This window comes from Osmia lignaria, chromosome 3 (genome assembly GCF_051020975.1).
Source record: "Osmia lignaria lignaria isolate PbOS001 chromosome 3, iyOsmLign1, whole genome shotgun sequence".
Taxonomy (NCBI): domain Eukaryota; kingdom Metazoa; phylum Arthropoda; class Insecta; order Hymenoptera; family Megachilidae; genus Osmia; species Osmia lignaria.
In genome coordinates this window covers 8,536,469-8,560,718 of record NC_135034.1, presented here as the reverse complement: position 1 = coordinate 8,560,718, position 24,250 = coordinate 8,536,469, and the positions used below count along the sequence as shown (strand labels likewise).

At 40.5% G+C, this 24,250-nt stretch overlaps 4 protein-coding genes, 1 long non-coding RNA gene and 2 other non-coding genes across 15 annotated transcripts in view; 4 read left to right on the top strand and 3 right to left on the bottom strand.

The window, feature by feature from the left end:
* The window catches only part of LOC117605314 (ras-related protein Rab-37), a 55,747-nt gene extending 53,389 nt beyond the window's left edge, over nt 1-2,358 (top strand). For all 7 annotated transcript variants that reach the window (XM_034326498.2, XM_034326503.2, XM_034326500.2 and 4 more), the window contains 3 exons: nt 129-239; nt 693-834; nt 1,032-2,358. In XM_034326498.2, the coding sequence (XP_034182389.1) occupies nt 129-239; nt 693-834; nt 1,032-1,149 (371 nt within the window). In that variant the 3' untranslated portion in view covers nt 1,150-2,358. The remainder of the gene's footprint in view (nt 1-128; nt 240-692; nt 835-1,031) is intronic.
* LOC143308267 (uncharacterized) overlaps nt 1-10,418 on the bottom strand; it is a 118,112-nt gene extending 107,694 nt beyond the window's left edge. Inside the window, exons 1-2 of one of the 2 annotated variants that reach the window (XR_013065265.1) lie at nt 10,336-10,418; nt 10,112-10,269 (exon numbers count right to left, since the gene is read on the bottom strand). This is a non-coding gene — a long non-coding RNA (uncharacterized LOC143308267). Of the gene's footprint in view, nt 1-2,369; nt 2,600-10,111; nt 10,270-10,335 lie in introns of those variants that run through there. The other variant, XR_013065266.1, reaches the window with a different exon arrangement.
* LOC117605310 (uncharacterized) lies at nt 2,621-9,528 on the top strand. Its single transcript, XM_034326490.2, has 4 exons — nt 2,621-2,896; nt 3,099-3,245; nt 3,328-3,417; nt 3,492-9,528. The coding sequence occupies exons 1-4, from the start codon at nt 2,621-2,623 to the stop codon at nt 6,840-6,842; spliced, it is 3,864 nt and encodes a 1,287-aa protein (XP_034182381.2). The 3' UTR covers nt 6,843-9,528.
* A 177-nt stretch (nt 10,419-10,595) lies between the features above and the next one.
* The window catches only part of S6KL (ribosomal protein S6 kinase like), a 43,429-nt gene continuing 29,774 nt past the window's right edge, over nt 10,596-24,250 (top strand). Inside the window, exons 1-7 of the mRNA XM_034326493.2 lie at nt 10,596-10,774; nt 10,915-11,009; nt 11,079-11,346; nt 11,418-11,502; nt 11,568-11,675; nt 11,751-11,909; nt 11,982-12,070. Of these exons, the coding sequence (XP_034182384.1) occupies nt 10,718-10,774; nt 10,915-11,009; nt 11,079-11,346; nt 11,418-11,502; nt 11,568-11,675; nt 11,751-11,909; nt 11,982-12,070 (861 nt within the window). The 5' untranslated portion in view covers nt 10,596-10,717. The remainder of the gene's footprint in view (nt 10,775-10,914; nt 11,010-11,078; nt 11,347-11,417; nt 11,503-11,567; nt 11,676-11,750; nt 11,910-11,981; nt 12,071-24,250) is intronic.
* On the top strand, nt 12,270-12,341 carry TRNAW-CCA (transfer RNA tryptophan (anticodon CCA)). Its single transcript has one exon. It is a non-coding gene; the product is annotated as a tRNA-Trp (tRNA).
* Nucleotides 12,740-12,813, bottom strand: TRNAN-GUU (transfer RNA asparagine (anticodon GUU)). Its single transcript has one exon. It is a non-coding gene; the product is annotated as a tRNA-Asn (tRNA).
* bnb (bangles and beads) lies at nt 14,419-21,227 on the bottom strand. Of its 2 annotated transcripts, none has more exons than XM_034326491.2 (3): nt 20,872-21,227; nt 16,006-16,559; nt 14,419-15,935 (listed from the first exon to the last, which is right to left on the bottom strand). In XM_034326491.2, the coding sequence occupies exons 2-3, from the start codon at nt 16,549-16,551 to the stop codon at nt 15,081-15,083; spliced, it is 1,401 nt and encodes a 466-aa protein (XP_034182382.2). In that variant the 5' UTR covers nt 16,552-16,559; nt 20,872-21,227; the 3' UTR covers nt 14,419-15,080. The 2 variants fall into 2 exon arrangements, with proteins under 2 accessions (XP_034182382.2, XP_076549289.1); XM_076693174.1 differs by lacking the exon at nt 20,872-21,227 and adding an exon at nt 20,113-20,131.

Below are 24,250 nucleotides of genomic sequence, written 5' to 3'. Positions count from 1 at the left end.
CAAATGGTATTCTATGAACGCGTAACAACACGAACAACATGACGTAGGATCTTTTGTTTCCTCGTATACCAATTACCAGAATCACGGACGATTGCACAACGAAACAAAACGATCATTATTGCTTCCAGCTCTTCTATTGCTTTACGACGTGACGAACAAGACGAGCTACGACAACATCAGGGCTTGGCTTAGCGAAATACGAGAACACGCGAACGAAGACGTGGTCATCATGCTGTTGGGTGAGTTCAAGATCGTTTGCATCCGCGGATAATCACTGGACGTGACCAATCTAGATGAAACTTGGACCAAAGAAAAACGAAGGAAAACCTTTTTCCAGAGGATTTCTTTGTCGTTTGAATTCTGAGAAAGTTACCGGTGAACGATGTACACACCGGTAACTGGTTCTTGCAGTTTCGATTGGGTTTCTTGCTTTCGTAGAAAGTCGAAGGGAACGTTCTAGGAAGAGCTAAGTGTCTTGACTCGTTAACGAACGACCGCTAAATTGGTATCTACTGTCGGTTACGTTTTTATTCTTATCGAAATTTTGTGGAAATTAGTGTACATAATTTATCTGATTATCTATGTATCTGATTTTACTAGATCATCGTGCTTTGGAAAAGATCTTCCTCTAGAAACACAAAGTGAAGTGGTCACTTGCCTAGAACATAACAAACTGAAATGAACGTTTTTAGGTAATAAATCCGACTGCGGAACGGAACGAGTCGTGAAGAGGGAAGACGGTGAGCGGTTGGCGCAAGAGTACAAAGTCCCCTTTATGGAAACTTCTGCTAAAACCGGCCTGAACGTTGAATTGGCCTTCTTGGCTGTCGCCAGGTAAGACTGAGATCTTTCAGCAACAGCTATCAACTTTTCAATGAGCCATTGTTGAGAAAACGAGATCTCTATGCTACATTGTTTAACTGATCAGTCTCAATGGCTTGCCTAATGAGAGTCTAAACTTTGTACCTAAAATGTTGAACATCTTTTGCTATAAAAGGAACGAATATGAGTGTTATATTGAATAATTTTAGAGAGCTGAAGGCTAGGAAGAGTAGCGATCCCGACGATACGAAATTCAACGTCCAGGACTACGTTCGTCAACAATCTCAACGAAATTCTTGCTTCAACTCCAATTGCCTGACGACCTGAATTGCGAAATAATTCCATGCGCATGCTTCTCTACGATAGATAGGGAGAATGGTGGAACACGAACCGGAACTCGTTGGCCGTGAAAAAAGGCGCCAAATCATAGGCGTTCGAAAGTTCGTATTTGTCCCGGAAACATTGACCAAAAGTTCAATTTTTCCAACAAGCACAATTGTTTTACAAAAATTTCTATCTAAACGACAAGTTATTTAGACAATAGAAGCAGAATTGATTTGAAATTTTCATTAGAAAAGTTTGTTCCACCGGAAACGTACAATTACCCTTTTTCGAAGCACAAATAAACCCGCGGGAAGGGAATCAATATTTTTGAAAGGAACCGATATGAAACTGTTGTTAATGATACGTGTATAGAAATATAGAAATATTTATCGATGGTTAATTCTGTACTGTACATTAATGTGAATAGCATGGTGCAGGGGAGGCTACCCTCAATATGATATAGAGTTTAGGAAATGTCTCAATGGTTCTAACTTGTGCATTGTACACCTTGTTACACTGTTAGAAAAAAAGAAAATATATCACGCGAAAGCTCATCGTGTACCAAGTAGATCGATGGTTTTAGAACAAATCATCGCGTAGAAGAGCTTTCCAACAATATTCCATAGCTGCCATATACATATACGTATACACAGACACGTTGCAGAGTACACTCAATAATTTTTGGTTAAAAATTGTTTTCTCGTAGTTTTTGAATCACAGCTAACAATAAGTGTACTCAGAATCGTATAAATTATAATCGTAATAATCGTTACTTCATTTCGTTTCAAACAAAATTCGTATGAACGTAATCGTGTAATGGCTGCCATGGTCACGTGACCATACCTCGTTTTCTATGCAGCGGTCCCACGCAATGCAATACTTTCGAATGATTTGATTCGCATTTCAAAGTCCCCAATTTTGCATATTGTATTACTTTTATAAAGTTACGATGACAACTTGCTGCGAATTTTCAAAATTGAGGAACATTGATCGTTTAATTTCGTAACAATTTCAAAATTGCAACCGGCAACGATTTGTGACAACAATAAAGAAGCCGGAACGGAATGTAACCGTACAGGTTATCAGTTGTATATGTACAATTTATCTTATTTAAACATGTACAAACGATAAAACAATTATATGTCAAGTGTATAGCAAAAGATATACATAGAAAATAAACAATCACACGACCAAGCATAATTATTTGCATTTTTTTGACTTACCACCATTGCTCCTGTTCCTTGTTTAACCATTGTTACAAGGCCCAAAAAGGTTTTTGAAGAAAACAGCATCATCCGCTCTCTGTCTTCGCTTAAACGTTCTCTTGCATGTAACTGAAGACTAATTCCGCACAACTGACATTCGTAGATCACAAAAACACTCTTTTAATAAATAAATATCTTGCAAAAGAGCGGAGCGTCCTGGAGTCCAACCCGCGCGCCGCTTCTCCCTTGGACGAGTGGAACGCGTTGAAATGGACCGCTCGGTTCCAGTTTCAAATGTCGACGTACAAACAAAACGCTGCGTCCCTAACCTGCATTTAAAAAGCGCGTTTCGCTGGCAGGCAGAACATCGCAGGGAAAAATCAGAAACATTTAGGTCCACGATGGACGAAGTGGACGAGTTGCAGAATATGGAAAACGTGTGCAGGCTCTGCCTTTCTACCGACGAACCAAAGTTATCGGTATTCGGAGAGCAAGAGTCCCCGGTATCGTTAGCCAATAAAATACAGGCATGCCTATCAATTCAGGTGGGTATATCGCATTGCTGTGAACATCTACTGGCTTCCGAATATTTTCTACTTTCATTATACTTCTACGCGTATCAAATTGATTTGCTTATGCGTAATACTACTGTTTGAAGGTTAGGTCTACATTGAATTCTTCAAAACTTTCATTTATATTAAAGCTTCCAAGTATGTGTGCATGTGACGGATACATATATGCTTTTAGATTTTAGCCACCGACAAACTATCAACCCAGATATGTGCAGAATGTGTCAAAACTGTGAATCAATGGCACAATTACAAGGAAGTATGTCTTCGTTCTCAAGACAAACTACATTTATGGCTAGAAAAACATGTACAAACACCCCCAGTGGTAACTATGCATGATTCTGTTAATTTGTAAATCTGAGACATTTTCCATGATTGTAATTAACACATCATTTTTGTTTACAAAGATTGCAAGTATCAAGAGCGAACCAGTGGACCTAGACTTTTATGATGACATTGTTGAAGTGATTTCAGAATCCACCAATGATTCAGATTTGGTAAATATTATACATTTGAAATTATAGCATAGAAGGTAAGGATGAGGTGAGAGTATATTACATTTTGTCCATAGGAGCCAATTAATCTTGAGGAAAGTACAGATAGTTTGGTGAATAATGTTCCAGTTCAAGAGCTAACTGATAATGAAATAGAAACAGAGAGGGATCAACCAGCATTGGCAAAGGATATGGACATATGTATTATAAAATCAGAGCCACAAGATGACTATGATACAGATTGTACTATAGAGATAGAATCAGTTACAGGTAGTGAACTACCAAATCAGCTTACAGATAAAGATGATATAGTTATGGAAGCCGATTCTACGCAAAAGTTTAACGCATCCGCAACAGTAAATAAAAAGAGAACCAAACGGGGTCCGCACACTCATTTCAGAGGAACACGAGTTTTTAAACAAAAGTGTGTACATTGTCAAATCATTTTGCACTCTAAGCAATCTTATTCGAAGCACATGGAAAGATTCCATACCGATAAACAAAATGGTAGTACCGAGGTAGCCGAGTTACAAGATGGGGAAGAATTGGTCGAGGATTTAGAGGATGAGTTGATGAGCATGGAGAAGGATGCTCCCTTGACTCAAGTACAACAGAATATTATCAGCCAATTAAAAACGTACTTGTGTTACACTTGTCAGCAAACCTTTACCGATTGGAGAAGCACTCTCACTCATATCCGTGAACATATGCCCGATTTAAGGCCATGCACATGCATCGCATGTATGACGGAATTTCCGGATGGATCGATGTTCAAATTACACTGTGAAGTATCGTTTGAGTGTGCAATGAAAATCGCATTAGTCATACCAAAACACGGCGAAGAGAAGTATTTCACGTGTAACATGTGTTTACGCGCTATGCGAAATAGAAAGGAACTACTCAGTCATCTCTCGAAACACTCCGATAAACAGTACGAGGAACTGGTGTCGCCTTCACGATCTCCCCCTAAATTGAAACCAATGACCCCACTACCATCTCCTAAACAGAAGCAAGTAAACAAAGTGCATGAAGCTAAATTAGAGATACCCAAACCCTACAAAAACGGCGATGCCGCATATAATCACGTTTGCGATTTATGCGGAATGATTTATAAGTTCAGACCTAACATGTTGAAGCACAAAAATCTATGCCAGCATTTGCCACCGGAGAATAGAACATCCTACAGATGCGTCCACTGTGGAATGACGTTCCTTGTGTTTAAAAAGTATCACAGCCATATTACGTTCGATCACAAAAAGAAGGATTTCACTTGTTCCATTTGCAACGCCAAATTCAGGTCTCCAAGCGATTACTTGACACATCACGAATCGCATCGCTCGACTCGCAATAAGAAGTCATCACATGAAAGTAGTGAATCATCCTCCATGCCAAACATATCGACGCCTATCAAAGACTGGGACACCTTTGAGGCTGAAATGAACGCGAGCAAGATAACAAACAGTAATCAGTACAGCTGTGCTCTTTGCAACCTGGAGTTCACTACCAGAGCCGAACTGACCGAGCACAGAAACCTTCACTTGAAGGTGAAGATCTATTCCTGCGTTATTTGCCGTAGCATGTTTAGCAGCGCTGGTGCTTTGGAGATCCATATGAAGGATCACGGTATAGAGGATCCAAACGAGAGGGACGCAAACATCTCATGTGTAGAGTACGGAACGACGAAACCTGAGCTGGAAAAGTCAAAATCAGTAAATATCAGCGCAACTTCAGATCCTGGCACGGCCAAGAATAAGTGTAACACGTGCAGTAAAGTATTCTCCAACTACGCGAATGTCAGACGACATATAAGGAACATACACAAATCGGGCAAGGCGCATATCAGATGTACCGAATGTCCTCAGATGTTCAGGAGCACCTTTACATGCCATCGTCATGTAATGCAGGAACACAAGTCCTCGAAGACTGCGTTCCAGTGTCCCCAGTGTCCAAAGACCTTCGTCTTCAAAGCGAACATGAACCAACATTATCGAACTGTGCATGGCTCTGAAACGCCTGGTAGTTACGCTTGTGACATCTGTGGCAAGACATTCTTGGAAGAAGCATCTCTGAAGATACACAGGGGTTGGCATAACCGAACCAATTTTCGGTTAACCGCTGATCTCGCAAATGAAAAAGATCAGAAGAAGCAAATACTCAGAAATATGACCTCGCTGAAACAAGAGGAGCAGTCGTTGACCGGGACCTCGAGCAGGCCAGCTAGAGCAAAAAAATCCTTCCCAAGCCCGCCATCGTTGAAGAGCAGCGCTGACTATCAATGCCAGGTTTGTAACGACAAGTTCAATGATGTGGTGGAACTGAGGGAACACTTATGGGATGTTCATTGTGCTCGTAACAAGTCTGAGAAGAATTTCACCGACAACAAGTTCCAATGCGATCTCTGTACGTACATTCTACCTGACCAGGAATCATTCAACATGCACATGCAGTGGCACAAAGTTCATCCCATCCTAAGCAACATCGGTAAACCTTCCTTCCCTTGCGAAATCTGTGGGAAAAACTACAGTTCCAAGAAGGTATTGTGGAGACACAAGAAGCTTCACAAAGCCACCACCGTGGCTACTGCTAAGTTCCAATCGATCACCAGGAAACCCACCCTGTCGAGCCAGTACACGTGTAATATCTGTCGCAAGGCATTCAGCAGCAACCAGTCGCTACAGCGTCATAAACTGAACTTACATGCCAACATATTCAATGAACGAGCACAGATGATGTTTAACAACGCGGCAAAAATTCCTCAAGAGGAACCGAAATCAAAGAGAGTGAAATTAGAAGTAGATGATCCGACGCAGAAAGTATCAGAAGCCATGGACGCTTTACGCGCTGGCAAGAAGGCCGTAATGTGCCACGTCTGTAGAAAGTTCTTCCCCAACATGAGTATACTGTACAAGCACAAACAATATGCCCATAACAAGTCTCGCGTGGTGAAGAACATCGTGAAGCCCTCAACTGTCGAGTGCATCCCGTTGGCCGCACCCGAGGGCCGGGTATGCTGCAACATTTGCTTCAAGGAGTTCTCCGGTGTGTCGAATATGCGGCAGCACTTTACCGTGAAACACAAGAATACCACCCTCAAGTACGCCTGCCCAGTCGAGGGTTGTAAGTTAATGTTTCTAACTCCGGTCGCCCTGAAGAATCACGAGCTATCACACACCTCGATGATCTACAGTTGTAACCTCTGTGGCAAACACGTGTTTAGCAGATCAGCAATGTCCACTCACATGCTGACCGTGCATAAGACAGTCTACTATGCCGAAGAGAACAAAAATTTCCACAGAGAGACAGACTTGCACACCTATGTGGTGGAAGGTGCAGTGGATGCAACTTGTCCTCACTGCAAGATCAAGTATCCCAACAACAGAGCCATGAAGATTCATTACTTCAAGTTCCACGATGACACGAATCGTTAGGTCCGTGAGCATTTTGTACGATCGATGAACGATTCAGCAGAAAAGTTTTTTTGAGGGGCGGGGGGTTTCAACAAAGCGTGACTGGTGGTCCTATCAGCACAGGAAGATTCTCCGAACTGGATAAACGCTGTCTCGTACTCTTTTTTTTCTATCAATCTTAAGTTTCTGTGTTCGGTCATGGACAATGATGTTCGTACAGACTTCGAGATGCATCTCGCCTTTCCTATTCATTGTTTCACTGGTGATGTTTGAATACACTTCGGCATATCCTACTTCTCTGTAGCCGCTGATCAAGAGCTAAGTCTGTCTCTTGTTCGATGCTGGCAGCACTTTACCAGATCCACCATTGTACTTGTAAATAACACCCTATTGCTGTAGAGTAATGAAGGTATATAAGAGAGTCTATATATTTGTTTGATGTTTCTACGAGAGTCACTACATTTTTTAAACAGAATTTTTTATTTTGTTCATCACGTGGTCGATGATACTCCTCCGGCATCTGCCGATGTATTCAGAAGACCATGAATATTAATCTCAACTTCTGTTAACGTGACTTGAACCGATTGCCTAAGTATCGTGATGTTCAGTTTTGAGTCAACATATCATGGTGGAACTATGATTACAGGAAGCCGGATGTAAGGTTGATTCAGTGTTAGATCTAAAGTACTGCTTCATCAGAGTACAATATTGATCATCGGTTCAAAGTACGTTAATTTGAATGATGGATTTAAATGAAAATGATGTGTCGAAGATGCGAATCATGTTCATTTTTCGTTTTATTTTTCGTTTGTTTGTTATTAAGCAATAGCGTATCATATTGTTTCTACTACCGAGCGCATTTAGTATACGAGAGAAACTGGGAACTATGCATTTTTTAAAGGATTGCTATATTGTGCCAGCAACTGGTTGTTCTAAACAGATTGGTGATGGTGTGGATAAGATTGGAGAGTTGGCATATTTCTGGACACTGGAATGGAGAACTCTGTTTTAGATTTTATTATTAAACGCATATTTGTATATGCAATGTATAAGCTGTAGCGTTTTTGCATATAGTGAACAAATAAAGGGAGAACAAATAAATGTGGATCCCTGATTTTCCAAGTATCACTTGACAATTATCTTTGTTCGCGTGATTCCATAAGGTCATAGCTCTATGAGCCAGAAATAAGTGTCCGTCTTTTACATTTCTTGAACCCTTTGAAATAATCAGGGTATCGCATTCTTGGGATCATTCACAAGGTTGCGTCTGCGAAGACGTTTCCTGTGCTTACCATCAGAGGGCTTGCTAACCAGTTCCTCATGAGTTTCTAACCTCTGTATTCCCTGATAGATTCTCATCTCTTCTTGGGCTATTCAAACATGAAACTCTTCTTCAATAGGATTTTATAGAAACAATCATATTGATTGTTTATTCCCGTCTACATATCAGGATTTTGATGTTTGACTCTGCAGATAGAGTCACTACGTCGTGGTGTCTTGGATGACAGCCATGTTGGACACTTGATTGTCAGAGAAGGAATCTGACCAAATAGGTCATGCTTGAATGAGTAGGTTGAGGTTATACGACAGGTAGAGGATTCTGGCTCTGAAACTTGATCGATCGGTTCCTTTTATTTTCCTTAGTAACCATCAACTGGGAGAAGTGATTCTGAACAGGACTGATCCTAGCGCCCAATGTTCCTTTGTGTCTAAGACGTATATTTATCTGATAATCTTAAGCAAATGATTTTCTAGTAGGTTCAGAAGATCCAGAAGACCTAGAAGGAGCTTCCACTATATTTTATTAACCATTCTGCCAACCGTGATCAGAGTATTAGCAATAACTGACTGTTTTAGTTAGACGAAGTCTGATCTCTTGATGGAACGTATTTAGATGTAGCTTTTCAGTTGATAATTGTCGAATATTGGTTTATCGTTTAGTGTTTATTTAGGAGATGTGTTTTTTTCCGAGAAATGGACGTGTTAAGTTGAAACATCATGTGCCGAATCATTCCGTCTATTGTTAAAAGTTTCTTATAACAGATGTCCGAAATGATAATTATGCTCACAGTTATACATAACGGGAGAACCATTTTGTACAGTATCTTTTTACGTAAGATTCCAATGAAAGACTGATAACAGGAATGTTTGATACACGGAATATTATTAAGCGACGAGAAATTATTCAATAATGACGAATCGCATCGAGAACTATTTATTATGTAGCTATTTTTGTTAATTTACTAGCTTGAAGAATTGTATTATCATTATGTATGTATACACATACATGTCATGTTTCAGATTATTTTTCAAAGCTATCAATATATATTGTATATATTATACCCATATATGTAATCACTATTGTAAATTTATTCACTCTTTCATCTTTTCGAAACAACATTCGTAAAGAGTACAATATCTATCATTGTGTATATGAATAAGTATATATCGTAATAAAAAAAGGTATAGGTAACTGTTAACACCTTATCCATCGTTTATGAATAAAATGATTAAGTATTGTTAACTTCATAATTTAACAATAGTTAAAAATTGCAAGGAGCTATTAATTACTTACTATTTACTTCTTAGTCAATAATCACTGACTTTCGGTTGGTAAGGTGTTAAAAATTACGGTATCAACGGTGTAAGTAACAGAAGAATTTTCCTTCCACAAAAATTGTAATGACTACGATTGTATTTAAGAATTAAAGCTTCTTTTCACATTGTTATCATGCAAGTGTTTATTACTGTATGTAATGAACATATGTTTAACTACCGTATTAGAGTATAAAAATTATTTATTATTTCGAAATTGTTGTAAGTAATGTTGGTGCTACCGTGACTAATTACTCAGCACTAACTAGTTATTGTGTATAAAGATGTCTATAGTCATTTGGTATTAATTGCATGTTCTATATGAACCAATAATGATACAAACGTAGATGTGCACATGTTATTCAATTTAAATTTGCGCGCGCTTTGAAAACCGGCGGTACCTTTCGAACAATCGACATGGCGGAAAGTAACAGAAAACTAAATGCTTCTTTAGACAAATATAATTGTATATATGATGGCTTCGAGTAGCATTTACGAATTTTTATCACTACACGTCTAAGACTAGAATTTGTTAGATAAGATTTTATTAACGAGTCCATCGGATGGACCTTGGGACAGATCCCATGTTTCTTAAAGAGACCATCACGAATCAGTTGTAATATTGAAGTGCTGAATTCTATAGTCAAGAACTAAACTGTCGATATTCTATCAATATAATTTGATTTATAACTTACCAGCACAGTTGAGGCTCATATGTTGTAGATGTTCGGCGATTTTTAATGACAATGTAGCATCTCATTGTCAGACGACGAAGTCAGCACTGCTTTCAGAAGAATTAGAGATGATAGCATGCCAATGGCAATAGTGGGTGCTCCGTCTCTTCTTTAGTACACTTAACGTGTTAATTTTGTTTTAATATTGTTATTGGAAATATATTATTATTGTAAAAAAATCTTACCAGTTCGAGCGGGTCGAAAGCGTGCTTGAAAAGAGTGTAAGGGGAACTTTCGTTTAATTCCCGTGGTTGCCGCTAGGGCGTTATGGCGTGCTAATATCCGGTTGCTGCAATTTATGAAATTATTAATTTTAACGCTTTAAACAAATTATGATTTGAATATTTGAGATGCATTTTGATTATAAGATATTATATTTTATTCAAAAAAACGCAAAAGTAGCTTACTTTATAAAAAAAGACGATTTTCTATTGCGACTGTTCTGGAATCGTCGTTAGATGGCGCGAATGGTATTATTTTCAAAGCGCGGAGTTATATAAAACTAAAAGCGTCAAAATAATATTAACACAATATACATATCCATATATTAAAATTTTTCCGGTTCGAATGGGTAATACCACTACTAAAAACATTTATCGTCAAAATCCAAAGTATACTAGTCAGGTACATATTGTTTAAAATTATTTTAACCTCTAGAGTTTAAACTTAAACAATGCTAATATTGTTGACATAAGTAAACAAGAATTTACTGTATTTCTCAGTAATACTGCTTCATAAATATTCTTTCAATTTTTGTTGTACAGTATAGCCTTAGTGATATAATTGTTGGAAGTTGCATTGGGACTTCTGACTCTTCGAATAAGGAATCTAAGTCATGGTCTCGTGGTTCTTACAGAAGGTGATTTCATTTTTTTATATTCATTTTACATGTTTGATCAAGTTTGTATTATAATTATATAATTTACAGCTGGAGCGAAGGTACATTGTATGATCCATTATGTACATCAAAAACATTATGGCCTGTTTCACGTTCCCAAACTATGTTCCTACCAGAATTTCCAATAAGACAAGTCAATTTACAAGTTGCTTTTACATTTATAAGTGTCATAGCAAGAGGAGCTTATGGAAAAGTTTATAAAATTCAGAAGAATGATAGTGGACAATATTTTGCACTGAAAGTAATAAGCAAAGCCAAAGTGGTTGCAGAGAATGGTATAATGCAAGCTAAACAGGAAGTGTGTATAACATAAATAAATGCTTATTGAATTTGTAGAATGGTATAACTTAAATTAATCTGTTTTGTTAGGTATCTATACAAAAGCTTGTTGGTCATCACCCATTTATATTAAACTGTTCTCATAGATGGCAAGGAAGAAAGACATTATATATATGTAAGTTCCCCATTGTATTATCATTAATTAATTTAGTTATATTTTATAACTTTTCTCAATTTCAGTAACTGATTATATCAATGGAGGAGAGCTGTTTTCATTAATTGAACAGCATGGCTCTCTGCCTGAAAATGTAGTTAGAATATATGTAGCAGAAATTGCTTTAGCTATTGGTGAGTATGTTTTTTTCGGAGTCGGTATTTGAATATAAAATTGAATTTATAGCTATTTTTCTCGTTTTGTTAAAGATTTTTTACACAATGCTGGCATAGTACATAGAGATATAAAAGCAACAAATGTTCTATTAGATGATGAGGGTCATGCTGTAATTATTGATTTTGGCCTTGCAAAGTGGGTAAATCATACAGAAAGGACAAATACCCTTTGTGGAACACCAGAATATATGGGTAAGTATTGAAACACTATTAAATACTTTGAAACAAATTTCAACTAATATACGTTTACATATCTGATTACAGCACCAGAAATATTTAAACTACAGTATTATGGACAGGAAGTCGATTGGTGGTCACTTGGAGTCTTAACTTGCTTCATGCTTACAAATCAGGTATGTGAGTACTTGTTATATTAATATAGTTTTAAATAGTAAATCATGATTGGAGTTGCTTAATTAATAAAAAGTGTGAATACTATACAATATTTTGGTTTAAATATAATTATTGAATATCAATAATTGTTGTGTATATATATTCAAAAATATTTACGTTCTATTGTCAAAATGTAATAGAAGAAAGATCCAACCAGCTGACTCCGTGGCGCAACGGTAGCGCGTCTGACTCCAGATCAGAAGGTTGCGTGTTCAAATCACGTCGGGGTCAAAAGGAATTTTTTTGTTTAAAAATTCTTTTTTTCTAATTTATTGTTTACATTTATGATATAAAATCAATTCCATATATAATTTAATAGTTAAACAAATGTACGTTTTTAGTTTTCTTGATTTTTCAAGCAAATATGAAATCGACAGAAATCCTTGCTCTATTGCCTTCTTAAAATCGTATAGATTCTATACTATAGAATATAGATTCATTTCAAATATACACAATTTTATAAACGCAGCTCAAAAATCATTTGTAGTAACCCATCATTCATTTACCATTTCCTACTACTAACTACATTTGATTTTGTTCATTATAGAAGTAGCATTATAAATAAACAATGTTATATAATAAATATCATAAATTCTATTGCGTTCTATCGCAAAAGAGAAAAAGTTAATCGCCCCCGGGTGGGCTCGAACCACCAACCTTTCGGTTAACAGCCGAACGCGCTAGCCCATTGCGCCACGGAGGCGGTTGACTGTCGCTTCCCTTTCAGCTGTTTTGGCTTGGGTTTTTATTTTTTGCCCAACAAATATGTTTTTCTTATCATTTTTCATATGTATTATCTCTGATATTATTCCACATTTAAAATATGAATATGATTAAAAGTAAAAATTAATTTATCAGTCGATTTAGGCTTTCTTTCAGTATTTTGCAATTTTCAAATTATTTATTATATAGACAGATAATTATTTATCACAGAGATAGTGATTGAAACGATATCGTATCAAGTAGCGCCCAACAGAATCGATATTTCATAAACTATCAAATGATTATTTGATTTGACATAGCGCAGTATTGCTATAAGAAGTATCAATATCGAAAAATTGATACCAAGATATCTAAATTGGTTGTTTGAATACCATCCACGCGTATTATTGTTGAGCCGAACAATGATTACACGTGAACTGAATTTTGCGTAACTGCGAATTATCTAATTATCGAGTAAGCCAAATTCGCAACGTGCTTTATTAATTACTCTCCTTCAGATTGCAACATCGTTGGTAAATCCCGAGATAAGCGTTTCAGCGCGAAACACGATTATTCAGCCGCGATATCTCGCCGCTTTTCGTTGACCGATCTTGCGCAAAAGTATGCGACAGGGACTCGAATCGCGTTTGTTGCAAAATCCCACGTGCCTTGACATTTTCGCGAGCCGGGGTCCACTCACCTCGCGTATCCTCACTGTTTACGGAGCGTACCTGAGAGTACGCTAACTTTTCATTCGGCATTTGATGAATCGTTGCTCACGCTAGCCCATCACTGGAGAAATGTCGTGGTAGGTACTTACCTCGAGATTGTTCGCAAGGCGTGACGACCAATCACGCGAATCTGCGAGTCTTGTGCAAGTGCATTCAACAGAAATATTCATCGTCCCTCACGTTCTGGGATCGGGAGAACCTTCGAGTATCTTTCTTCAAAGACATATCGTAATTTCGTTCTTTTATTCTCGAGATGGTAGTATGATGTTATTGGAGAAAATACGATACAGCAACAGGAGTTGAGATGTTGAATTTATGTAGATTCGTGTAGAGTTTGAAATCATGATTTCGATTCCTTTAACCTTTCCATTATTATTGACGCCTGTAGGTGCTCAAGAAATTTGCTGTCTTAAATAAAATTCTCTAAATTTTGCTCCAAAGTATCGTCGCCTTAGAGTTTTCGAGAAATTCTCAATTTCAATTTTCTAAGTGCAACTTCCACCTATTCCCTTAACAATGAATAAATTATTGTATTATTTACCAAATAACGTTTGTTATTTCTCGTTATCTAATTATTACTCGAATGTGTGATCAGGAGAAAACGTTGACAGCAACACTAGTACTCACAGTAATAATAATAATTATTATTATAACGATGATAGCAATAATACAAATAATAATATTAATAATAATAGCGGTACTGGTACTAAATCGTAATAATAATAATAATATTAATAATAATAATGACACGTATCTCTAAAAAAAAAGAAGACAGAGTCGAGCTACACACTAGTTTATTGGGATGAGGTTGTGGTTGTGGTTCATGTGTGGTTTTTGAGACAAAAATAAAAAGGAAGGAGAGAAAAAAAAAGATGAAAAAAAAAAACACTTGGGAATTTGGGACGAGGACACTAAATATTAGAGGGGGGCCAATTTCGTCCCCGCGGACAGATCGCAATGTCCACCGGGACGAATAAGGATTGATGATACCTGGCGTGCGCCAAGTGTCAGATCCCAAAGGGTGGCCACGTGTTCCTGATCGAGTAAGTTCCAAAGACTCGTGTCTCGAACGTGATGATCATCGTCGTCGTTGTCTTCCTCAGGATCTTGATTCGACGTCTTTTCTATAAGTCTATCCCTTCACAGCCAGGTTTCACGTGGTCATCCTGCCCCGATAGTCGATAAATTTTCTCGGAATCGTAGCGCGCCGGGGAAGTTGGACCCTGCCAGAAAATTCATCGTCCAATCTTTCTCTCTCTCTTTCTCTCTCTCTCTCTCTCTCTATCATCCATTCGCACCGATAATACACTTTCACACCGTCTCGTTCTCTCTGTCAATCTCTTTCTCTCGTTTCTCGTTCGTACTTCTCCTGACGTACACGCTCTATCCCGTTTCGCTTCTATCCGGGGAAGAACTCGCGCGATTACATATGATGTCGGTCGGATGTTGAACGCAGTGTCTCGACTTAGCGAGCAATTACGATGTTGCTGCTTCTAGGGGCTACCGTTGTTCGTCTTCCCACTCGCTGCTGGGACCGTTATTCCTTGTGGAATAACTCCTGCGGCTTGGGCAACAGTTCCGGTTTGGACTCGTCAGCGGCTGGCTTGGACTCCTTTGACTCCTCGGAGGATTTCTCTTCCTCGCTGCTCTTGTTGTCCTTCTTCTCGGCTGACTTGTCTTCCGACGATTCGTCAGAACGTTCCTTCACCTCCTTTTCGCCATCTTGTTTCTTCTGCGGCTCTTCCTTCTTCTCCTCGGCTTGTTCAGCCTTTGCCTGAGGTTGAGCCTCCGCTGCGGTGTCGCGTTTTGCTTGGCTAGACTCGTCAGGTTTGGCCTGTGACTCGGTGGATTCTTGAGACGACGAAGCTTCCGAGCTCTTGGCTTCTTTTTCAGGATTCTGAGCCTCGGATTCGGTCTTCTCCTCGCTCTTGACCGACTCCTCGGAGCTAACTGCCGGTTGTTCTACAGCGGGTTCGGTCTTCTCGCTCTGGACAGCTGGTTTGTTCTCCTCGGGTGTTTTAGCCTGTTCCGCTTGGGTCTTCTCAGCTTCCGCCGGAGCTGGGGATTGTTGTTCAGCTGGTTGAGCCGATTTCTTGGCTTCTGGGGCGGATTCTTCAGCGTCACGGGTTACACGGTCGGGTTTCTCTTCAGCCTTCTTCTCTTTCTCTTGTTCTTCCTGAGGTTTGTCGAGTTTCTTGTCTTCGGTGGCGGGTTGCGACGATTCCTTCGACTCCTCGGAGACGGTAGAGCTCGATTCGTCTTCCTTTCTTACGCTTGGTTTCGCTTCTTCAGGTTTCTTCTCTTCCTTGGATTCCTCTTTGCTGGCTTCAGAGGTCTTCTCCGCGGATTCGCTTTGTTGTTCAGCACTCTTGCCTTCCACGACCGCAACCTTCTGCAATAGAAATATTTCATAGAAACTATGCTCAGGGCAACAACAGAAACGTTTTCATTATGATACTTACAGCTTGTTCGGCTGGTACTTCAACGGCCTCTTGTTTATGTTCCTGAGGCGCAGCCTGTACAGCTTCGTGCGCTTCGGAGGCAGCCTGTTTCAGGGTCTCCTCTTCTTTCTTGCCTTCCTGAGCTTGTTCAGGCTTTTGTTCCTGAGCAGGTGCCTGTTGAGCCTCCTGCGGCAAGGGTTGCTCGGACTTCTTCTCTGCTACGGCCTCTTCGTTCTTGTCCTCAGGTTTCGCTTGTTGAGCCTCCTCTTTCTTTTCCTCCGCCTTCTCGGTTAGCTGATCATACTCAGCTGCAGGCTCGCTCCTCGCGCTTGGTTTCTCAGGTTGCACTTGTTCAGATTGAACCGGAACCGCCGGCACTGCTGGAACAGCAGCTTCCTGAGCTTGTGCCGCTACGACAGCTTCCTCAACTCCCACAGCTTTTGGGGCTGTTGCGGATTTCTCGAGCGGTACCACCTGAAGAGGTTCTTGGTTCTCGGCCACGGGCATGGCGAGCGTCGCCTTCAGCCCCAATAAGCACAGCATCCCTAATACGATCAGCTTCATCATCTTGATATCTGTAAAGAAATTCAAAATATCAATATGATCCCGGGACAGTCGAACGATTCAGAGGTTGACGAAGTTTCCTTTGAAAATTCTATTCAACTGGACAGTTGAGAATCACTTTGATGATACGGAGAGAAAGAGAGAGAGAGGAAGTTCTACCAGGGAACGTAGTTCCTCTTAATCTCCCAGTTAGAAGAGCGGACGTGAATGCGCAAACTCTCTGATAGGGTAGACGTACCGGTAATGGCTACTACACCGACGTATTGACTCTGACGATATTTTTTCATATTAAATTCTAGATTTCTAAAATCAACAATAGTCTGTGAAATTTTCTTTTTGATCTAGAAAACTATCGAAATATGTAAAAAAGATAATTTGAAAATATTTTTAAAAGCCCTGTATAATTGATTACAATTTTTATTTATCCGTGATTTGAAAAACGAACGAGTCGAAAATGATAAAAATCCACGGAGTGGTTATAAATGGTGGCGCATCTACCCTAGTTGGCACGAATGAATGGAGACGGCCGTATGAATGGACGAAAATCGAGCGAACGAGAGTCGAGAGAGGCGGGAAAAAGGGAGGGAAGGATGGACAAGGGGCTGTTGTGGAAGAACCGGCAGGAAGGAGAGGGACGAGTGACATTGAACCGAATGCTTTGAATAAGGCGAGCGTTATGGAGCTAATGACAGGATGCGCGCCCCTCGCGCTCGTTACGATCCCGCAAGCGTGTTCGCGCGACTTATCCACGCACGGACGCCTGTCTCTTTCTTCCTCTCACTCGGGATCATCTCGCTTCTTCTTCGTTCTACCGCGAATTAATCGTTCGCATGCAACACGTGTGTCGTTGTTGCGTGTTCGCCACCGGATGCTCGCCGCGAGATTACCTGAGGGGGTCATTCCTGCGCTGCGATTTCATTGAACGAACCGTTGATTTTAGGGAAAGGATCGTAGATAAAAGCTGGGAATTAAACATTCTCTAATTCATCCATTAATGGGAAAGAAATTAAATGCAAAAATTATTAAGTACTCAGCGAGGAACTACGCGCATTGTCTTTCTAATTGGCTAGCTTTTCATTGGAAACGATGAAAATAATGACAGAAATTTATTCGTATCATCAAACGAGAGTCAAAAGAGCGTTGCGTGGATCGCGAACGGAAAGCATGGGTGCAACTTCCGGAGCGGATGGAAACGGAAGAAGAGAGGACACCGTGCACCTCGTTGGAATCAAGATACCGCCTGGTTCGAAACTATCACTCCGACGAGTGAAATTTAATTCTAGCGTTCAATTGTGAACACCGTATGGGGGCTCATCGTCGTGTAAATCGATTCTGTTGCGCACGTCGATATCGTATGAACGAGGATCGCGTTGAACGAATGGTAGAAAACGAGTGGGCAGACGCGAAACCAGAGACAATCGACGCGTGGTGTCCATGCGACACCGTGTTGCGACTCGAGGCGAAATAAAACGCTGACGAAATTTATCATGCAGCAGGCTTGCCAACTTGAAACTTCAATTACAAGCCGATCAATACAAAAGAAAATCCCTCGAAAATCTTTGAAAATAATAGCTCTGTCCTGGTTTCTATAATATCAAGAAGTAGCTTCGAGTACAGTGTGTTTTAATAGAAGCAGCCTAACCCATATCTAATATAGGCATAATAAATAGTATCTCTCGACTACCGAGGCAAATGGTGGGCAGTATACATTAAACTATAAGAAACAACAAACGCAACGAACGTTCCGAGTCGAGCGACCTTCCGCTTCAAACACGCGGCCAATCGAGCGAGTAATTTATACCGAGAGGAAGTTGTCCACGTTCGCGAACCTTCTCTATCATAGATGCTCGTCAACGATTCTCCCGAAGAGGCTAATTAATATTTTGAATGAGAATGTTAAAAATTAGGACGACACCGGGAGTTACATTCGCGGAGGAGAAAAATGGCCTGGTTATCAGGAACGGCACGCCTTCTGGAGAACGCGACCAGGTTGGAATGCGTTCTCCAAGAAGGAGAAGGTGTTCGCCGCTCCTCGGAGAGGGAAAACGACAGGAACGAGGTATAAAGAGAGGAAAAGAGGCAATGCAACAATCCAGTTTTTACGATGACCAAGCGTGTACCAGCGCGCGAGTTCGCGCGTTTGGTAATGTTGCTTGGCCGAACCGTCGACTTTCGTCGCTCCGAATCGTTCAGACTTTGCTTCAGACTACGTAAAGCAAGAGTTGTTGAAAAAGAATAAAAAGAAAAAAGAGGTGAATGTTCGGAGGCGTGTACAGAGTATGTCCAAATTCCACCGTGACTACCTTCTCTATTGGCAATATCTGTCAAAAAGGAACAGTATTTTGTTTCTAACTTATGATCACCGTTATCGACTGTCGAGTAATATATTTTAAATAAAAATAGATAATAGCAATGGTCCTTGGACACGATTGTTTTCATGTCAGTCGGCGTGTTAATAACAATCGTTCAGGTTGGATCGTGTTGCAAGCGGACGCAATGGGCCGCAATAGAGTTAATTGCAAATTACTTTGCGAGTCACGAGAGCTTTAGAGTTACACGTTCGTTTGGTAGAGTGCGTGTTTCTGCGAGAAAGCACTCGTTTCGCGTTCCACGTTTCGATTAATATAAAAGAACCGACCGAGAGAAACGATCGAACCAGTTGTACGAGGAGAAGAAGAAAAAGATTGAAGGCACGATCCAACGAGCAGGGATTGGTCGACGAAGAGGAAATGCCTGTGAAAGATGATGGACACCCATTACCTTATCAAGATCATCAGAGATGTAATAATGGTGGTAGCCAGTTACAAAAGAAGACGCGACCCGTCAAGTGGTTCACCGCTTCAATGCTTTCTGCCCTTCTCTCGTTTTCTCTCTCCCTCCTTCCTCTTTCTCGCCTTCTATTATTCGCGATACCTCGCTTATTATCGACCTCTTATCCATTTCGAGGCTCGCGATTGTCGATCTAATCTAACCACATTGAATCAACCGGACGAGGAATGCGTCGCAGTTGACGCGAACGTACAGGAATGCCGGTCATTTGAATCAATTTTCAAAATGAATCGTTCAAATTCAACGGAATTCCGCGAACTCAGCTTATCGGAATTACTTGGATGTTCGTGTAAAGCGTTCCCTGTGTCAGCAATCGCGTTACGAGACTTCGAAATGGAAGGGTTAATAATTGAGAAAAGTAAATTATGCGAAAATTAGTCGCGTGATTTCTCGTTTCTTCTTGTCGAAAGGAGATTAGAAGATCCTCGGTTGGCTCATTCGCGTCTAGCTGTGTCGCAGCCTCGCTAACTCGCAGATTAAACTGATTAGCGACTAGCTAATTAGTCGCAAGGAAATATCCACCGTGAGAGAAGGACGAATTGAAAAAAAAAAATAGTAGGTTGCAAGAGGAGGAGGAGGAAATAAGTTACGCAAACACGCGGTCATTCGTTGAGAAATCTGCGAAGAAATTATACGTTTCGACGATAGTTTAGGATTTTCTTTCAATCACCGGATTTCGAAGATAGTTATTTCACGGATCTTACGGAGAACCTTTCTATAAATTGTATATCTTACTTTTTATCACCAGCGTTTCTCTTCTAAAATCTTTTTGAATTCCTGTATCTATTAAGATTTCCAAATTTTCAATTTTTTGTCCGCTGTTAATTGAAAACAAAAGCGTGTACGCCACGACGTTCACTATGGATCGATTGATAGATTGAAATAACAAACTTCAGCTATAATCGAGAGTCTGATCAGCTATCGTAAAGCAAATTACACATACCGGGGTATGTATCGATACACGTATCGGTTCCTAGGTTTCACGATGCAAATTACAATGTGTGTAGATTGGTATCGGCTTGCATCGATGCAGAAATCAGAATGCTATTGCAATTTCATAAAACCTAGGGCTTGTTGCATGCACCGGAACACGTTTCAGTGTGCGTAGACCACTTTAGGCCACGATTACAGTGGAAATGTTTTCTGGCAAAATTCATTTCGGACATTTCGATAAGCTAGGATAATTAGACTTTCAGAGGGAATTAATTTATTCGATTCTGTTGACGTTCAATATTATTCCATTATTCAGATTGTATTTATATTAAAAGAAAAAGGCGATGTATGCAAAAATCCCATTACTTCTTATAATTATTGAACTATTAAATGAACTGTGAATAATAAACCGAATAATCCCTCGTATCGCCTTTTACCTTAGAAAAAACTACTAATTAAAAATATTTGATCGAATCGAGATTCCTAGACCTGTCAACCTGATGCATAAGCAAAGAAAAAAAAAAAGGGAATAGATTTAATAGAAAAAAAAATGTTACTCACGTATTTTTTCTGTCGTCCGTGGAACTGGTAACAGCAACAGTTGTTGTCGACTCTAGTGACCCGGTCCTGGCTCTTCCTGCTGCTCCTTGTCTGACCAAGGAATACTCTCACCGATTAAAACTGTCGCTGGAGAGACCGGTTAAAACTCAGTCGAACTCTCCGTAATGGAACTCGGCCAAACAGCCCAGACAAAAGAGGATTATCGAAGAGATGCACCGTTCAAGATGTACCCTCTTCTTTCTTTCTTTCTCTCTGTGTTTTTTATTCGCGCGCGTGCAATTATGCTCGTTTGCAAGGGAACAACCGTTGGTGATCGGGATGAAGGTTGGGTCGTGTGTCGTGATGGAATCGTCGGGGCCCCGCTTATATACCCATTTACCCACCAGCGGTTCAGCTTGGCCAGGATCGTATAGGGGGCCCCGACCCTCTTCGCCCGTCATCGCTAGGGGCCCCTCTTTTACTCTTCTCTTCTCGTCTCACTTCGATCCTTCTTCTTTCCTCCACCTATCTACTGATCCCTCCACCTCACCCCTTTGTCCACCTGTGACCCGTACTCTGTCCGTTTCAGTCACGTCTGCTTCCCTTACGGTCGCTTTTCCTTCTTCCTCCGTGGATCGAAATCTCTTGTGTCGTGTGTTGGCTGTCGGCCCTGTGTTGGCCGATTCCTCTCTACACGACCCACGTCGTGCTCGAAGCAGGAGCAAAAGGAACCACAGACAGATTTTCAAGCATCGAGTCGGATCTGTAACGCGACTCGTGCCTCCTCGACCATTTCATCCGTCGATGCTTTTCCGGATGGTTAGGCTCCACAGTGTCAAAGAAACTTACGGATTTTCAAATCTGCCGATCGGTTCCATGCTCTTCTGGTGTACAATGGATTCTTGGTACTTCCTTCTGGATCAACATGGATCTTGTTAGGGTCGACAAAATCGGATGGAAACGAGTAAGAACGTTTGGACGTCGGAAAGAATGCTTGGGATGTTCGGTTGGAGAGATTGTACGCGTGTTGCTTGATCCTCTTAGTGGGAGATACGTGTTAATTTGTATTTCTGTGAGATACGTTCGTGGAGTGAATCGAGGAGTTGAAATTTTGATATTTTATAAGGGTTTCGATGGGATCTCCTTTTCGGAACTTCAGTCGTGTAGTAGTTTTATCTTCTTGTGTTCGGAATCTTGATCTTCATATACGCATAGTATTCTTTGATAAAATATTTTCCTGATTCGAAGAGAACCATTTCGATCAATTCTAGTTTCGTTTCCTCATCAAACGTCCTCATGATTCAGCGTCGACCGGAAGTGTAACTCGGTGGCAGGTTGATTAGCGCGAAAAGGACCTTGATGTTTGACCGCGATCGAGATATTAGGACATGTTGATTGGTCGGTAGGTGATTTTTCTGGCCTCCTTCGTAATCTACACGATATTTCATGCAAATATCTGATTTTCTTTTCATTCAGGTCACGTTCAACTATATTCTATTAAACATTTTTCTTCTCATAACATACACGAGTGTGAATAAGATAAAAGGTCAACATTCTACGTGCTTCCAGTTGGATTATTACTAAATCGGAAATATTAAAAACGACATTGCATTACATTATGTTAATGCACATCGCTATCGCTGCGTATACGTTCTCTTATTACGTTCTTGCGTTCACACTTGAATGATAATTCCTTTCTTTAACCGAGCAGAACAAATTCTTCTGTCTTCAAGACTCGAATCATTCTATTTACGCGTCTTTACGCGACAATAAGATACGTTATGCTTGTTTTTCTGGTTTATCAATAAGGATGCTACTCTCAACGAGCGTAAACGGAATTGTCTCGCACGTGTCCAACATACCGGACAGCCCGAAAGATGCGGCTTTCGTGGAGCTCGTTTACGCGACGGAAATCCGCCTGGAATTTCTAACAGACCTTAACTAATTCTAATTTGACCGTGTTGGCGTCATAACAGTTTAAGCTTTGCGAATGTTCCCTGGCTTCTGAATCATTGCCAGGTGTTTTTAAAAAGTTCATTCGACTTATCTCATTCTGACAAGAAATTAATTAACCCTTATCATTAGCAAACTGTACCCTAATTTCAATTAAGCTAATCGCAACAAGATGCAAAAAGATCTCCGTTCAATAAAATAAATTAAAGAAACGACATCCTAACGAACTAGAGTTCAGAAAATTTCAAGAATACCGAAGAACATAGCCAATGGCAATCGTAATCGAATTAACGCGAATGTAAATCATTTTCGTAACGTTGAAGAGTCGGTCGTGAGTCATCGAGCTTGTTTCCTGTTCGTCTCGAGCGCGTGTCTCGCCGCGTTATGTAAACGCTGAATGCGTGCAAGATGCGTGCGACAAACGAGGCCGCGGCTCTCGGTCCCTCGCGATTTTCCATCGCGAATCGATTCGATCCTCGACGAACTGTTGTCTGCCATGGTCGGGTCAACGAAGCGACGCGACGCATCTCGACGCTTAGACCGGTTCCCGTCTCAGGGCGAAGGTCGTCGTCTGACGCGAGGTCGTCGATACCTGGCGCCGATGGCCACTTCTCTAGGGATTTTTACTCTTCTACTACCTTACAAGACACGGTAATTGAAGAAAAATTAGAAGAAAAATGGTGCATCTTAACAGGTGTTAGATAGAATTATTGTTCTCCAAAGATCTGTCCTCGTCCGTTTCCTCGACCTCCGAATTCCTCGAGGACGAGCACAGTCGTGGTCGATGATTTATCATCGAGTGGTTGCCATTTCGGTCAGGATTCGTCGAGAGAGATTTGATCAGCGGCTATTGGACGCGTGCTCGTTGTTCGCAAGGCTTTCCTCTCTTCGCTGAATCGTTGAAATCACCGGATTTTAAGGTACCGCGATCTTAAACGACGTTTCGATGTTAATCGCACCGATTGACCATCGCGTATCCCACACACGATGATACGATGAGGGAAAGAATTCCTCCGACGATTCTATTTTTCTCAAAATACCTGTTTATTCGATGATACCATCTGTACTCATTTTTTCCGTCACGAAAAGGAAACAGAAAAATCCTTCGTCAGATAATATCACCGGGAGTGTTAACAGATAAACAGATTCTCTGAAGGCAAACCGACTCGCTACCGATTAAGATCGCACGGCAGATGATTGCGAACGGTCATAAATGTTTCCTGATCGGCACAGGCTTCGTTTACTTCATGGAACGTGAACAAATGAATCGCGTTCTTGGCAACACTTGCATTCGTCTTGCTAATAACAGGAGCTAGGAAACCGATTATTCATCCTACATCTGTAGCAGAGAACCTTACGATAATTATTCTCTGTTATGGTTTCCTTGAGAGATGTAGCATTTTCTTTCAACATTTCTTATTTTGATATTCCAATAACAGTAATCATT